Here is a 16,283-nt window from a genome sequence, read left to right on the forward strand (position 1 = left end):
CGACCCTTCTCGCTACTACTCGACGAGTAGGTCAACCAACTCGTCGAGTAGGGCTTAACCCAATAACTCCTATTTAAACCATACCTGAGAATCAGGGCGTTACAACAAAAATCAAATATGTATGCAAATTATTAATGTATGATTTTTTTAAATAAGTTGGTTTTATTGTTACAATTTTGTACTTATATTTGTCCAATAACTTAACTTTCCAATTCTAATTGTATCGTGCAATCAAATTGATACCGAAGGATAGTTCCTTTAACAGTGAAATTTAGTAATCTTAACTTGTAACAATTAATAATAAAACATTTGTTCTTTAGTAAAATCAATGACCATTTAATAATTAATTTTGATTAGGGATGAAAATGGGGCGGGTTGGGGGGGGGGGGGGGGTTGACCATCCTTATCCCCATCCCTGAGTCTCTAACCTCGTTCTCATCCCCATCCTCGATGGATGCGGGGAATCAAATCCCCTTTCCTTTGTATTTTGGGCTTTTCCCTAGCCCATCCCAACCCACCCCCAATCTATCAACATAATAAACCCAACTTACAAAAAAAACCAAGTTTAATAAGTGATCAAAACCATATGCTATAATCAGATTCTGTTTACATCAATCATAAATTTTAACAAACATCAAAACGAAAAGTGACGATCTAGTATAAAGACCGTCGAAGGAAGTGATGATTGACGAGCTTTTGGAATTGAGAACATAATTTGATATACGAACTATATCTTTGATGGTCTGATATAGATTAATTCATTTTATTGGACTTAATGCAAATTCAATAAATGATATATATATATATATATATATATATATATATATATATATATATATATATATATATATCACTGTTGTAAAAATCCTGACTAAGTCCCGATTAATCTCCGATTAATCCCTAGGCGCTACTCGACCGATTAGGGGGCGCCTAGCGATTAATCTCTGCATACATAATGAGTGAAACATTATAAAACGATGAAATTTTAACATTTTGAAGAAGTTTTATCTCAATGGAAATTATTTGAATCATGATTAATGTTGTATTAATCATATTAACCTATTTTGTTATCATATAGTGGTGGGTACGAACTTTGATTTGATATTAGTCATATTTATTTTTTTAAAATTCAACAAATTAGCAATTAATTGTACCCGATTAATCTCTGCCTAACCGATTAATCCCTTGACCCCAATCCACCGACTAGCCAACGTCGAGCGTTTTTTGCAACCTTGATATATATAGTCATCAAAGCGGGGGTGGGGCGAGTTAGGTATTGTTATACATGACCCCGACCCATCCCCGATTTTAACATAATGAGGATTTCCGATCCTGTACCCGGTATCCGTTTTGGCAGGGAATACCCGTCCCTGATTGGGTCAGGTCAACCGGGTTCCCCACTGTGTCGGGTGAAATTTTCATCCTTAATTTTGATATTAATTGTTAAATGCTAAGTGTTAGCACATATTAATTATTCAATTTGTATTTATCCACTTTGTATTTATCGTGTGGTTGTTTTGGGGTAGCTGGTCATTAGTTTTTGATAAGCATTATCTTGTTTGGCTTTTGTACGACATCTTATATGTATATATATGAGTTATGTAAATGAGAAGGAGATCAGATGATATTCACAATTTCATGGTATCAGAGCCAAACTAAACCTACCCCAATTCTGTCTCATTCTTCTCTTCTTGTTGTCGTTCTTCCATTACCGGCAGCCTCTCCTTTATCTTCTTTCTTCATCTCTTACCTTCATCAATGGCATCTGAAAAACCTTACGGGATCACCAACATCAAAGCGTACATCCCTTTGATTCTTGACCTCGATCGTATGAATTATGATGCATGGCGTGAACTCTTTTTGACCCATTGTCTAGGGTTCGGAGTTGCTGATCATCTCGAGCCTCCAAACGAGAAAGCCCCGACGAACGAGAAAGCTGCAGAAACCTCCGATAGAAAAGAATGGGATCGACTCGATAACATTGTCAAAATGTGGATCTACGGGACGATCTCTCAACCACTTTTGACGATGATCTTGAAGAAGAACCCGACGGCTCATCAAGTTTGGACGACTCTTGAGACATTGTTTCGTGACAATAAAGATGCCAAGGCAATCCAGTTGGACAACGAGCTGCGAAACATTACCATCGGTGACATGTCAGTGACGGATTACTGTACCCGTATCAAAACGATTGCCGATCTTCTTGACAACATCGATGTCACCGTTCCAGAGAAAAATCTTGTTGCTTACACCATAAACGGTTTGTCTCCAAAGTTTGATTACATTGCTAGTTTGATTCTTCATCGTTCTCCTTTACCTTCGTTTTTGGAAACCCGTTCGATGCTTCTTCTCGAGGAACAACGGATGAATCAGGTTCAAAACCGCCAAGTTCAGTCGATGCATTCAAATCACTCTTCATCACAGACCGCTCTCGTTTCGGATAATTCTCAGTCACAAAATTACCATCGCAATAATCGGGGTGGAGGTCGTGGTAGTCGAAATGGACGTGGAGGAAGAAATGGCCGAGGTGGTAGTAATAATTTTGGAGGTCGAAATGGAAGTAATAATTCTGGGGGTAACAATTTTTCTGCCGCCTATAATCCTTCTGTAGGTCAACACAGTGGTAATGGAAATTTTGTGTCCACCATGCAATACCCTCCTGGCTGGGGATGGTTTGGTTGGCCATCAAGCCCATCTCAGCAAAACACACGCCCACTTGGGCCTGTTTCGTTTCAGCAAGCCCATCAAGGCCTGTTGCCTTGTCCGTCAACTTCTCAACAGCAGCAACAAGGGTCAAGGCGCCCTCAGCATCCCACTTACGGCTGGCCTAGTGCATCTACTTCAAATGGGTTTGGTCCAGGTACTATTAATTCAGCAGGTGGAACCGGCAGCAACCCAAACCAAGCATATTACAGTCAACCTCCTACTACGTTACAATGGAATACTCCAACCAATACGGATCAACCTACCACTTTGCCTCAAATGTTTAATACAATGACTTTAAATGATCCGTCAAATTCCGAATGGTTTATGGACTCTGGGTCCACGTCTCACCTTCACTCGAATGCAGGTATTCTCTCTTCCGTTAGCAAAAACCCCATGCATTCATCTGTGTTAGTCGGTGATGGTTCCCAAATTTTTGTGAGTACCACCGGGGACACAACTTTACCCATATATCATCCTTTTCGTACCTTATCTTTAAATCACATTCTTATTACTCCCTCCATTATTAAGAACTTAATTTCTGTACGTCGTTTTACCCATGATAATAAATGTTCCATTGAATTTGACGCGTTTGGTTTTTCTGTGAAGGATTATTGGACCAAACAAATTCTTCTCCGCTGTGATAGCAAAGGAGAACTCTATCCATGTCACCAAACCGACTCCCCAAGCTCTTGTCACGCTCGATCCGTCTCTTTGGCATCAACGTCTTGGTCATCCCGGTCAACACGTGTTTAAACATTTAGTTTCAAATAAATTTATTTCTTGTACGAACAATAAAAAAACCAGTCTTTGTCATTCTTGTCAACTTGGTAAACATGTTCACTTGCCATTTAAGTTATCTAATTTTGTTGCTCAATTTCCTTTTCAATTGATTCATTCTGATGTGTGGACTTCACCCATTCCAAGTATCAGTGGCATTAAGTATTATGTCATATTTCTTGATCATTTCACTCATTTTGTGTGGGTTTTTCCCCTACGAAACAAATATGATGTTTTCTCAAAATTTGAACACTTTCACAACTATGTTACAAACCAATTCAAAACTTCCATTCAAGCATTTCAATGTGACAACGGAGGGGAATTTAATAATCACCAATTTCACAAATTTTGTGGTTCTCATGGCATTCATATGCGTTTCTCATGTCCTAACACATCTCAACAGAATGGAAAGTCAGAACGAATGTTACGAACGATTAACAATATTGTTCGCACTCTTTTATTTCACGCTCATCTTCCTCCAACTTACTGGGTGGAAGCCCTAAACATGGCTGTTCATTTGCTTAACATCTTACCTTCCATACCATTACAAAATGATACTCCATATTATAAGCTTTTCAACCGTCGACCTACATATTCTCACCTTCGTGTGTTTGGATGTTTGTGTTATCCACATATTGTCACACCTCATAAACTTACACCCCGTACCACTCCATGTGTCTTTCTCGGATATCCCTCCCATCATCGGGGATATCGATGTCTCGATCTTGACACACAAAAAATTATCATATCTCGCCATGTTACGTTTGATGAAACCATATTTCCATTTGGATCTATGACTCCAAATGCTTCACCCTCATATACCTTTCTTGACAGTTCTCTAGATGGTCCAAATACATACTCAGCCCAACTACTACAATCCTCCAATCTGTAACGCCCGTAGATCAGGGCTAGTCAATTTAGAGACAATAAGAGTCAAAAATGACTTTTTGATAGAAGATTATTTAGGATGAATAATCCTAACTAAGTTGTAGTATATGTTACAAGGTTTCCGTACATATAAAGAACGCCAAAATCCGAGTTATAACGAAGAAGTTATGACCTGTCAATGTTTCGCGACAGAACCGGCACGACACAGCGCGACGTAAAAAGTGAATTTACGTTAGAGCGATATTTAGCCTTAGCAATCTAAACGAGAATCGAAGATCTCATTGTTGGTATCGAAGCGATAAAAAGTTAGGCGAGAACGGACGTCAAACGAAGAAGTTATGAATTTATAACGAAGTTTTCTGTCGCGGCCTATTAAAAATAAATAATAAAAATAAAAGTCAAAATTAGCCGACGGAGTCTAAACGAAAGTTATAGAGCGTAGTCTCACCTTCGCGTGGATATAAAGAACGTCGAAAACGGAGTTCGTATGAAGAAGATATGAATTTCCGAAGTTTATTAATCAATTTGTATTTAAATTTAAAAGGAAATTCGGAAGCATTATCCGAAGGAGTCACCGGTCTGATCCGAGGTACGCGCCGCGTACTCGAGTACGCCCCGCGTACTCCGAAGTGTCGACATTCGCAGCAAGTGGCTTCGGATGACGCACGCAGTGACGTTTTTCGGACCAGTACGCCCCGCGTACTCCGAGGCTCCAGCCTCCTATAAATAGGATGCGAGGGCAGCCGACCCAATTGCCAATTTCTTCTCTTCTCTCTCCCGTTTTGCATCGTTTTGCGTGCCAGAAATACCCCGACGCCCCGGCATCATACCCTAGCCTCGAGGCAAGTCCCGAGATCCCGAAGATCCCGAAAAGTGCGGTTCCCGAGTCGAAGCTCTGCCCGCGAGAAGTTCGATTTTCGAGGAGATCTTCCAGATCTGCTGAGGAATACTACTTCTGCAAGTCGTAGTGTTGTCCGATCATCTTCTGATCAAGTGAGTGTATACTACCTTTCATAAACACGATAATAATACAAGTATGGTTTGAGTGTATTAAGTATATTGTTGTTTATATGTGTGGGTGTGTAGTTGCTTTCTTCTAACACATCAATATGAAGTATTTGTTATGAAAATACGTGCTATGTGTTTATATGTTATTTGTCTATTTGAGATGGACATGGAAATTGGAGTTTTATACAGGTGTTAAATGATTTAAACTGTGTAAGTATTTTTATCTACTAATATTGTTGGGTAGAACATGGGTAGATGGGTTAGTTGGTGACTATGGAGTTAGCGCCTGCTGTTAGATAAACCTTGGTGACTATGGAGTTAGCGCCTGCTGTTAGATAAACCTTGGTGACTATGGAGTTAGCGCCTATTATTAGGTAAACCTTGGTGACTATGGAGTTAGCGCCTTTTGTATAAACCTTGGTGACTATGGAGTTAGCGCCTATTGCATAAACCTTGGCGACGATGTGACTTCGTGCCTATTTGATGAACCTTGGCGACTATGGAGTTAGCGCTTGTTAAGTAAACCTTGGCGACTATGGAGTTAGCGCTTGTTACGTGAACCTTGGTGACTATGGAGTTAGCATCGCTTGAGTAAACCCCGACGACTATGGAGTTAGCGTCTGATAACTATGGATTTAGTACTCGTTAGATAAACTTTGGCAGCAATGGATTTCATGCCGATTCCTTAGGAATAAGTGAATGAAGGATAGTTGGTTCTTAGGGGGAAACCTTAAGAAGATGATGGGGATGGGTATTTGAGTTGATTGTTTGATAATTGAATATAATAAATGTATTATTGTGGGTTGAAAACCCTATATGCTCACCAGGCTCCCAAGCCTGACCCACTCAGTTTTCTTTTCATTACAGGTAATGACACAAGAGTATAAGTCGGCGGACTTGACGAGAGATTTTGGATTATAGATCAGTAGTTGAATAACTATTGTAAGGTCTATATTATGTTGTTTATGCTTTTGGTCTGTAACGAACATGACATCCCGAGGTTTTATTATTTAATAAAAATACATTCTTTTCGAGAAATGTTTTGATAAAATGGTTATCATATTTTATTTTGGGAACAAATTCCGCAACCGTTTTCTTTAAACGATCACTCTGATTTTGAAAACAAAGCATAAACAAATCGGTCTTTTCTGGCCGTGAAATTGGGGATGTCACAGTTGGTATCAGAGCATTAGTTTAAGCGAACTAGGAATTTGTAGGAAATTTCTAGACTTAAACTTAGAATGCTAAGCAATGATTACGAGTTGAGTGTGTCCAATATATTTTAGGTAGTACACCTAAATTGACACAGACACTATTTTATTTTAGGAAAATTGCCTAAAAGATTTTACGTGCTTAATGTTTTGTGTGATAGCTATATTGATGCTATTATTTGTTCGGATCTATGGTCTGTTGCCGACCGGATCTGGAAACCTTATGTGTTTAGGATTCTAAGCGTATGGCTACGATATTAGAACTAGCATGTAAACGTTTCGGAGTGATAAGGAGATTTATACGTTTATCGTAATTAAAGCTTTCTTATCTTAAAATTCTCGCTTTGTACACCAAATGTCTGGTTGGATGTACAAGAAGTCATGGTGAAGACTTGTAGAGAATTGAGTAAATGGAGGAAATGAATAAGGCTTATGATAGTGGATGACACCTATCAGAAGATATCGTAAGAGTGGTATCTTGCCTTTAGAGTATGTCTTATGAAATAACAGTACGTATGGAGGAGTATGGTACGTCTGAAGTACACCTTCGATTGGCAGGATGATGGAACGATTGATGAAATTCTTGAAGTTGTCTCATCGTCTGATATTTTCATCACCAATCGAGTTGAAGTAGAGTTGATGATTGAAGATTGAGCAATGAAGAAGTCCTAGTAGAGTCTAGGGAAATTGCTTAGGATTATTTGGACACATTCGTACATGTTAAATTGTTTTGTGATTTTCTTGTTTGGTGACTTGGTCGACTGCGGGACAACACTTGGGACGAGTATGAGTAGGTGTGAAAGGTAGTAGATGCATATACTACCGGAAGCACAGGACTCGCACTTGGATCAGGGAGAGTCACAAGGTTACCAAGAAACTAGTAATTGATTCCGTTTTGTTCAAGTGTGTCATTACCCTTGTTTCGGTAATGACTAGTAATATGGTTCTTGTTCCGACCCTAGTGGTCATATTTAAATTTGAGTTCGACGGCGAGGAGTATGTACGTGGTCTAGAGGACCGAGTTAGATGTAACATCTGACTTAAGTCAGAAGGTTGAAGTTAATGCGATTGATAGTGTCGCTCTCGTTGTTAAAAGAAGTTGTAGGTAGAAATGCTACATGCTGAAATGTGATTATATCACAATAGAATATGAAGGAAGGTATATTCCATTATGGAATTTAACTTTATTAAAGACCGAGTCTAAGCGTCGCATCGTGCGATGAGAGGTCGATAGAGCACGACCCATCGGTTTGTTACATTGGATAAAGGAATATATTTATCCTAAGAAGAAGAAAGAGTTCGCAATAAGGACTTATTTTGTAACTCGAAGGTTATGATTGAAAGTCCAAGATAGTACGAAGAGCAGATGCAGGATTGAGCATCAAGGTTATTACTTAGAATGGAAAGATAACTTATGGAGTCAGTATGCGAATCCTATTTCGTTGATGATTCCGGGACGTAATCATCCTAAGGGGGAGATAATTGTAACGCCCGTAGATCAGGGCTAGTCAATTTAGAGACAATAAGAGTCAAAAATGACTTTTTGATAGAAGATTATTTAGGATGAATAATCCTAACTAAGTTGTAGTATATGTTACAAGGTTTCCGTACATATAAAGAACGCCAAAATCCGAGTTATAACGAAGAAGTTATGACCTGTCAAAGTTTCGCGACAGAACCGGCACGACACAGCACGACGTAAAAAGTGAATTTACGTTAGAGCGATATTTAGCCTTAGCAATCTAAACGAGAATCGAAGATCTCATTGTTGGTATCGAAGCGATAAAAAGTTAGGCGAGAACGGACGTCAAACGAAGAAGTTATGAATTTATAACGAAGTTTTCTGTCGCGGCCTATTAAAAATAAATAATAAAAATAAAAGTCAAAATTAGCCGACGGAGTCTAAACGAAAGTTATAGAGCGTAGTCTCACCTTCGCGTGGATATAAAGAACGTCGAAAACGGAGTTCGTATGAAGAAGATATGAATTTCCGAAGTTTATTAATCAATTTGTATTTAAATTTAAAAGGAAATTCGGAAGCATTATCCGAAGGAGTCACCGGTCTGATCCGAGGTACGCGCCGCGTACTCGAGTACGCCCCGCGTACTCCGAAGTGTCGACATTCGCAGCAAGTGGCTTCGGATGACGCACGCAGTGACGTTTTTCGGACCAGTACGCCCCGCGTACTCCGAGGCTCCAGCCTCCTATAAATAGGATGCGAGGGCAGCCGACCCAATTGCCAATTTCTTCTCTTCTCTCTCCCGTTTTGCATCGTTTTGCGTGCCAGAAATACCCCGACGCCCCGGCATCATACCCTAGCCTCGAGGCAAGTCCCGAGATCCCGAAGATCCCGAAAAGTGCGGTTCCCGAGTCGAAGCTCTGCCCGCGAGAAGTTCGATTTTCGAGGAGATCTTCCAGATCTGCTGAGGAATACTACTTCTGCAAGTCGTAGTGTTGTCCGATCATCTTCTGATCAAGTGAGTGTATACTACCTTTCATAAACACGATAATAATACAAGTATGGTTTGAGTGTATTAAGTATATTGTTGTTTATATGTGTGGGTGTGTAGTTGCTTTCTTCTAACACATCAATATGAAGTATTTGTTATGAAAATACGTGCTATGTGTTTATATGTTATTTGTCTATTTGAGATGGACATGGAAATTGGAGTTTTATACAGGTGTTAAATGATTTAAACTGTGTAAGTATTTTTATCTACTAATATTGTTGGGTAGAACATGGGTAGATGGGTTAGTTGGTGACTATGGAGTTAGCGCCTGCTGTTAGATAAACCTTGGTGACTATGGAGTTAGCGCCTGCTGTTAGATAAACCTTGGTGACTATGGAGTTAGCGCCTATTATTAGGTAAACCTTGGTGACTATGGAGTTAGCGCCTTTTGTATAAACCTTGGTGACTATGGAGTTAGCGCCTATTGCATAAACCTTGGCGACGATGTGACTTCGTGCCTATTTGATGAACCTTGGCGACTATGGAGTTAGCGCTTGTTAAGTAAACCTTGGCGACTATGGAGTTAGCGCTTGTTACGTGAACCTTGGTGACTATGGAGTTAGCATCGCTTGAGTAAACCCCGACGACTATGGAGTTAGCGTCTGATAACTATGGATTTAGTACTCGTTAGATAAACTTTGGCAGCAATGGATTTCGTGCCGATTCCTTAGGAATAAGTGAATGAAGGATAGTTGGTTCTTAGGGGGAAACCTTAAGAAGATGATGGGGATGGGTATTTGAGTTGATTGTTTGATAATTGAATATAATAAATGTATTATTGTGGGTTGAAAACCCTATATGCTCACCAGGCTCCCAAGCCTGACCCACTCAGTTTTCTTTTCATTACAGGTAATGACACAAGAGTATAAGTCGGCGGACTTGACGAGAGATTTTGGATTATAGATCAGTAGTTGAATAACTATTGTAAGGTCTATATTATGTTGTTTATGCTTTTGGTCTGTAACGAACATGACATCCCGAGGTTTTATTATTTAATAAAAATACATTCTTTTCGAGAAATGTTTTGATAAAATGGTTATCATATTTTATTTTGGGAACAAATTCCGCAACCGTTTTCTTTAAACGATCACTCTGATTTTGAAAACAAAGCATAAACAAATCGGTCTTTTCTGGCCGTGAAATTGGGGATGTCACACAATCCCCCTCATATACCATCACCGGTCACTTCATCCGCTGCTGATAATAGCAATGGATATGCCACTGCCTCGAGCTCATCAACCACTGCTGACATCAATACTGTCTCTCCAGAACCATCATCAACGACGGGTTCACCGACTACTTCACCGGTCAGCTCTCCCACACCGGTAACTACTACACATCACATGGTCACCCGCTCAAGACATGGCATTTTTAAACCAACACACAAGCTTAATCTCCATGTCGATACTACCTCTCCGGTTCCCCGTTCATACTCACAGGCTTTTACAGACCCCAATTGGTCTAATGCAATGCGAGAAGAGTTCAATGCACTTATTGCCAACGACACATGGACCCTTGTCCCTCGACCACCGGATGCAAATGTGGTGAATTGTATTTGGTTGTTCAAGAAGAAATACAATGCAGATGGCTCTCTTTCTCGATACAAGGCTCGACTTGTTGCAAACGGTAGAACTCAACGGCCTGGTATTGATTGTGATCAGACGTTTAGCCTTGTCGTCAAACCTGCTACCATACGTACCGTTTTAACACTTGCAATTTCTCATCATTGGCCAGTTCGACAGTTAGATGTAAAGAATGCCTTTCTTCATGGACATCTTCAGGAGACCGTGTATATGCAGCAGCCACCAGGTTTTCGGGATAATCAATTTCCATATCATGTGTGTCTGCTTCAACGATCACTATATGGTCTAAAACAGGCTCTGCGTGCTTGGTTTCAACGTTTTGCTGAGTATCTTATACGACTTGGTTTTGTTCATAGTCGATGTGACTCCTCGTTGTTTATTTTTCGACAGGGTTTGCATACCGCATACCTGTTATTATACGTGGATGACATCATTCTTACGGCCTCATCTATCGATTTTCTCCGCACTATTATGTCCACGTTGAGCACTGAGTTTTCCATGACAGATCTTGGTGATCTAAATTTCTTTCTCGGCATTTCAGTTATCCGCGATCGTCACGGTATGTTTCTCTCTCAGCAACAATATGCCTTGGATATTCTTGATCGGGCAAAGATGTTGAATTGTAAATCGGCACGTACACCTGCTGATGTGTCATCCAAGCTTCCCACTACAGGTCCTCCAGTTGCCGACCCTACTCTATACCGCAGCCTAGCCGGGGCTCTTCAGTACCTCACATTCACAAGACCAGATCTCACATATGCAGTTCAACAAGTTTGTTTACACATGCATGATCCTCGAGAGCCTCACTTGGCTGCTCTTAAGAGAGTTTTACGATATGTTCGAGGCACTGTTTCCTTCGGGCTTCAATTGTTTGCTTCGCCTTCCACCAGTCTTACTGCTTACTCAGACGCCGATTGGGCTGGTTCTCCCACCACCAGACATTCGACTTCTGGTTATTGTGTCTTTCTTGGACACAATCTCATTTCGTGGTCTTCTAAACGACAGGTAACTATTTCTCGGTCCAGTGCAGAGGCTGAATATCGCGGTGTTGCTAATGCCGTTGCTGAGACATGTTGGTTGCGTAATCTACTCCGAGAGCTTCATCGACCACCTGATCGAGCGACACTAGTGTATTGTGATAATGTAAGTGTCGTCTACCTTACCAGTAATCCGGTTCAACATCAACGCACGAAACATATCGAGATTGACATCCACTTCGTTCGTGATCTAGTTGCTATGGGTCAGGTCAAAGTGTTTCATGTGCCTTCGTTTTCTCAGTATGCCGATATTTTCACCAAAGGTTTGCCCTCCATCTTATTTCTCGACTTCAGGACCAGTTTGAATGTCCGGTCTCGCACGGACAATCCAACTGCGGGGGGCTGTTAGCACATATTAATTATTCAATTTGTATTTATCCACTTTGTATTTATCGTGTGGTTGTTTTGGGGTAGCTGGTCATTAGTTTTTGATAAGCATTATCTTGTTTGGCTTTTGTACCGCATCTTGTATGTATATATATGAGTTATGTAAGTGAGAAGGAGATCAGATGATATTCACAATTTCACTAAGAACAACAAGTTTTCAATGTTTTAAGTGTTGCTTACTTTTGAATTGTAAATTTACAAGACTCATGACTAGTTATGGGAAAGTTCATGACGGCATGCACCACTTCAAGCAACTATTGGACACACAATCCATTCTTTATTGTCTCCATTTCAAAAAAATTCTAATTTTAGTTGTGGGTATTCTCACTTTTTATCATAATTGTGGGAAATGTATGGGTCTTGTGAGTTTTTGATTGATCAATTAATGTATTATCAATCAATACTCTCGTATTATCTCTTGATATATCCCTTTCAAATCAATGAAATTTTGAATGATAACGCAAGGTTTGAAAGACATGACATTTGATGTTAAAACCCCTATTTAGCTGTGATCTCCGAAAGACCTAGTTTCCTACGTGTAGATTTACAATTTCTAGTCCATGAAAAGAAGGCATATTTGCATACTGTCCACGTGGCTGGACACGGTTGGTTATAGATAAGCCACACACACACAACCCTAGAACAAATTAACACTAAACAAAAACACACTTGCAATTGCCGGGGGCGGACCCCTTCATTCTAAACCCAATCATTGATATCAGTCTCCTATTCCACCCTCCCAGTTCTTCCTGCCAACACCACTCTCCTCCTCTTCTTCTTCTTTCTTCTTCATCTTCTTCCCTTAAACCCTACACTATCCCACTGTGTAGTACATACTCAGCAACACCAAAACATGATTCTTGAACACTCAATCTTCCTTCTTACACTCTTCGTTTTCTCACTTTCAATCCACTTCTGGGGTTCATCTTGTCAAGAATCACCAACCATTTACGAAGCACTCAAATCAAACGGATTACCCATGGGTTTGCTTCCAAAAGGTGTGACTAACTTCAGCTTGGATGATTCCGGCCGGTTTCAGGTCTACTTGGATCATGCTTGTAATGCCAAGTTCGAAGACGAATTGCACTATGATCAAATCGTTTCAGGCAATTTGACTTATGGTCAGATCGGTGAATTGTCGGGGATTTCTGTTCAAGATTTGTTTTTGTGGTTCTCAGTCAAGTCTATCTGGGTCGATATACCCAGTTCGGGTTTGATTTATTTTGATGTGGGTGTTGTATCCAAACAGTTTTCTTTGTCTTCCTTTGAAACCCCAAGAGATTGTTTGGCTTCCTCTGTGCCTAAGGTACCTAAATTTCATATGTTTGACTTTCTGTTACTTGTTCAGTTGTTCATTTCTTGTTACTTTGACTTCATATTTTTCTGGAATTTTGCTCTGTAGTTCATAAATTGGATGCTGATCTTAAATGTGTTTCACCAATTGCTCGGTTTGTAGTGGGATTGCTTCAGGGTCTGGTTAAAGCCAGTAAACTAAAACTCTAAAGTTTTCATATGTTTGACTTTTTTTACTTCTTGTTACTTTGTCTTCTTCATATTTGTTGGTTTTTGTTACTGAGTTAATCAGATTGGACACTACTCTATAATGGGTTTCACCATAAATTGGAATAGGAACTGTTTAGAATCTAGTCAATTTGAAGTGGAATCACTTCAGGGTAAAAGATCAAATCTTGGATTCTTGTAGTTCACGAATGTTGATTTCTCTATCTCCCTTGGGATTTACTTTTGTTGGTCTATAGTTTTCTGTTTGTACTTTTTGGAGTTTAGAATCTTGATCGATAAAGTTGGATTCTTTTTGCTTCTGTCGTTCAGAATCTTGATTGATAAAGTTCTAATCTTTTTGATTCTTGTATCCAGATCCTATCAAGAAAACTCGGGCACGATGAACCCAATCATCAAGAACCATTGAGGGGAGTTTTATGAATTCGGGATTTGAAGGGTGCCTAATCATTCAAATCGGTACAATTGCTCAATCAAGTAATGGGTATTTCCATTTCTTGTATGTATATGTGTTCAAGTTGAAAAGTTATTAGTTTAGGTTGTTCTATGGTTCATCGTTAGTGTGCTTGCTTCATAAATTTCTGTCTAGTATATGCAAATATGTTCAAAATGATTGAAATCAAGGAGAAGATGATACACGAAACACAATGTAGAACAACCGAAGTCAAGAGAAGTGTAAGTTATCGTACATGTCGGAGCAAAGGATCATACAGGTTCATTTTCGATTCTTGGATTCATTACAAATATGAACATAAGATGTTTCAAGTTTTGGTTTTTATAGTGTTTTAAATATTGATTGATAAGCCACCCCTAGTTCTTTTGATTCAATAAATAAGAAATAAGATATGGTTTTTATTGTCTTTTTTTTTTTTTTTTTCTGTCTTACTTGAATTTATTTCTATGACACTAAAGTTATGTTTGCTGAAAAACTAGCAGCTAGACGATATAACTACTAGAAATAATATTTAATAAAACTAACTAATAAACACTGAAATATATAAAATGACATAAAAAGGGATGTAGAAGTTTGAGTTTTTGTTATATAATGAATAAAGAGTATATTTGTTGAAACACTATTCTAAAAGTAATTTTTAAAAAACTTGCATATAATCTACTTTTTGTTTGCCAAACATGAATATGACAACTTAAAAAAGCTTAGAAAAATAAAATAGCTTATTATAACTTATAAATGAGTTGTTGCATGTCAAATCTTACCTAAAGCTAAAAACCCTCTGTACTACAAACCAAACACGACCTAGGGTGTATCTAATTAAGTTTCTCGTTGTAAAGGACATTCATATGAGACTTTTCCTTTCAATAGACCTTTCTTTGTGATGCTAACATGATTAAATCGATCTAAATGATTACTTTGTGTAATTATAGTTTAGAAAAGGAGATTCTCTTTTGTTGGTATGGTTTTTATATGGACCATCTATGAGATATCTTTTTGGGGTTTCAGTGTTTTTTTATTCCTTAAACTTAAAAGTGGTAAAAGGGCCTTTTAGTCTTACATATCGTTTTCTATTTAACTCTTTAATTTTAAACCATTGAAACTTTATTATTAGTTAATTTTATGCACTTCCAAAATGCACTTTGTTATTAATTAATTTTATGAAACTTTCTATTTATCTCTATAATTTTAAACAATTGAAACTTTGTTATTAGTTAATTTTATGCACTTCCAAAATGTTTTTTTTTTGAAAGGGAACCTCCCTAACGAGGGTTTCTATGCCAGTTTTTACGAACCGAATAATCCTTTGTTGCAAACATGATACTGTCTCATGTCGCGGAATCAATGCACGTGAACTTTCATGACCACATAAACTAAGGTGTTGTTTGTTTTTTTTTAGACAAAAAATCTGCAGTCTGTGGACCACATGTGTAGATTTAGAAGAGGTGGACTAAACATCCGCGGTCTGAAAAAAAAAAGACCGTTTGTTTTTTTAATATCTATAAGCTACTAAAATAAACTAAAATACGAATAAACTGATTTCTTTTTAAACTTCAAAGTGATTTTTTAATATTTTTATGACTTTGTTATAAATAAGTAACAAATATAGATCAACTTTTACATATTATTGTATAAAAAATGAAAATAAAAATGATACGAATTCACGTTTATATTTGATAAAAACCAACAATTTTGTTTACAAAGTTATACCTAAACATTGTAATTAGGAATCAAATAATTTGATACATAAATAGATGAAAATAAACTTCAATTTTTTCAATTAAATCAATTAAAAACGTACCATAACTAATTTTACAAGAAATTGACGATATTGTATTAAATGATGTTTTATAAAATTTGGCACAAAAAATATAAGAATATATTATGATTTTTTTTCATATTTATATAAACAACTTCAACAACCATTATTGTAACAAATCTTTATTTATAAATTTGTCAAAAATATCATGTTTGTGTTGTCGAACCTTTTTTTAAAGTGTTGTAATTTTTTTTTTCAAATTGTTTATCAGTAATAAAGTTGGAATAAATATAAATTAGAAAAAACAAAAAAAAATAATAATAACATATGTGTTTTTTTAGGCTAGAAGATGTTAAAAGAATTTGGTCCATATCTGCGCCAAAAAGAAGACACACGGACATTTTTAGGTCTGTAGTCTTCAAAAAAACAAACAGTCTGCGAAAGTTAA

The 16,283-nt window shown here is 38.0% G+C and overlaps 2 protein-coding genes across 2 annotated transcripts; both read left to right on the plus strand.

Annotated features, from left to right (window-relative positions):
• The first annotated feature begins 1,758 nt into the window (after positions 1–1,758).
• On the plus strand, positions 1,759–3,459 carry LOC111900659 (uncharacterized). Its single transcript, XM_023896543.1, has one exon. The coding sequence runs from the start codon at positions 1,759–1,761 to the stop codon at positions 3,457–3,459; it is 1,701 nt and encodes a 566-aa protein (XP_023752311.1).
• Positions 3,460–12,664: 9,205 nt separating this feature from the next.
• On the plus strand, positions 12,665–14,485 carry LOC111900642 (uncharacterized). Its single transcript, XM_023896523.3, has 2 exons — positions 12,665–13,413; positions 13,983–14,485. Exons 1-2 carry the CDS (start codon positions 12,961–12,963, stop codon positions 14,046–14,048), a joined length of 519 nt encoding a protein of 172 aa, XP_023752291.1. The 5' UTR covers positions 12,665–12,960; the 3' UTR covers positions 14,049–14,485.
• Positions 14,486–16,283: the final 1,798 nt, after the last annotated feature.

Source organism: Lactuca sativa, chromosome 5, assembly GCF_002870075.4.
Source record: "Lactuca sativa cultivar Salinas chromosome 5, Lsat_Salinas_v11, whole genome shotgun sequence".
Lineage (NCBI taxonomy): Eukaryota > Viridiplantae > Streptophyta > Magnoliopsida > Asterales > Asteraceae > Lactuca > Lactuca sativa.

What these genes read in the sequence shown, in the direction of transcription:
- LOC111900659 (XM_023896543.1), top strand. Translation starts at nt 1,759, where the DNA reads ATGGCATCTGAAAAACCTTACGGGATCACCAACATCAAAGCGTACATC.
- LOC111900642 (XM_023896523.3), top strand. Translation starts at nt 12,961, where the DNA reads ATGATTCTTGAACACTCAATCTTCCTTCTTACACTCTTCGTTTTCTCA. An exon ending in TGGCTTCCTCTGTGCCTAAG is followed by an intron (nt 13,414 to 13,982) that starts GTACCTAAATTT and finishes TCTTGTATCCAG; the next exon opens with ATCCTATCAAGAAAACTCGG.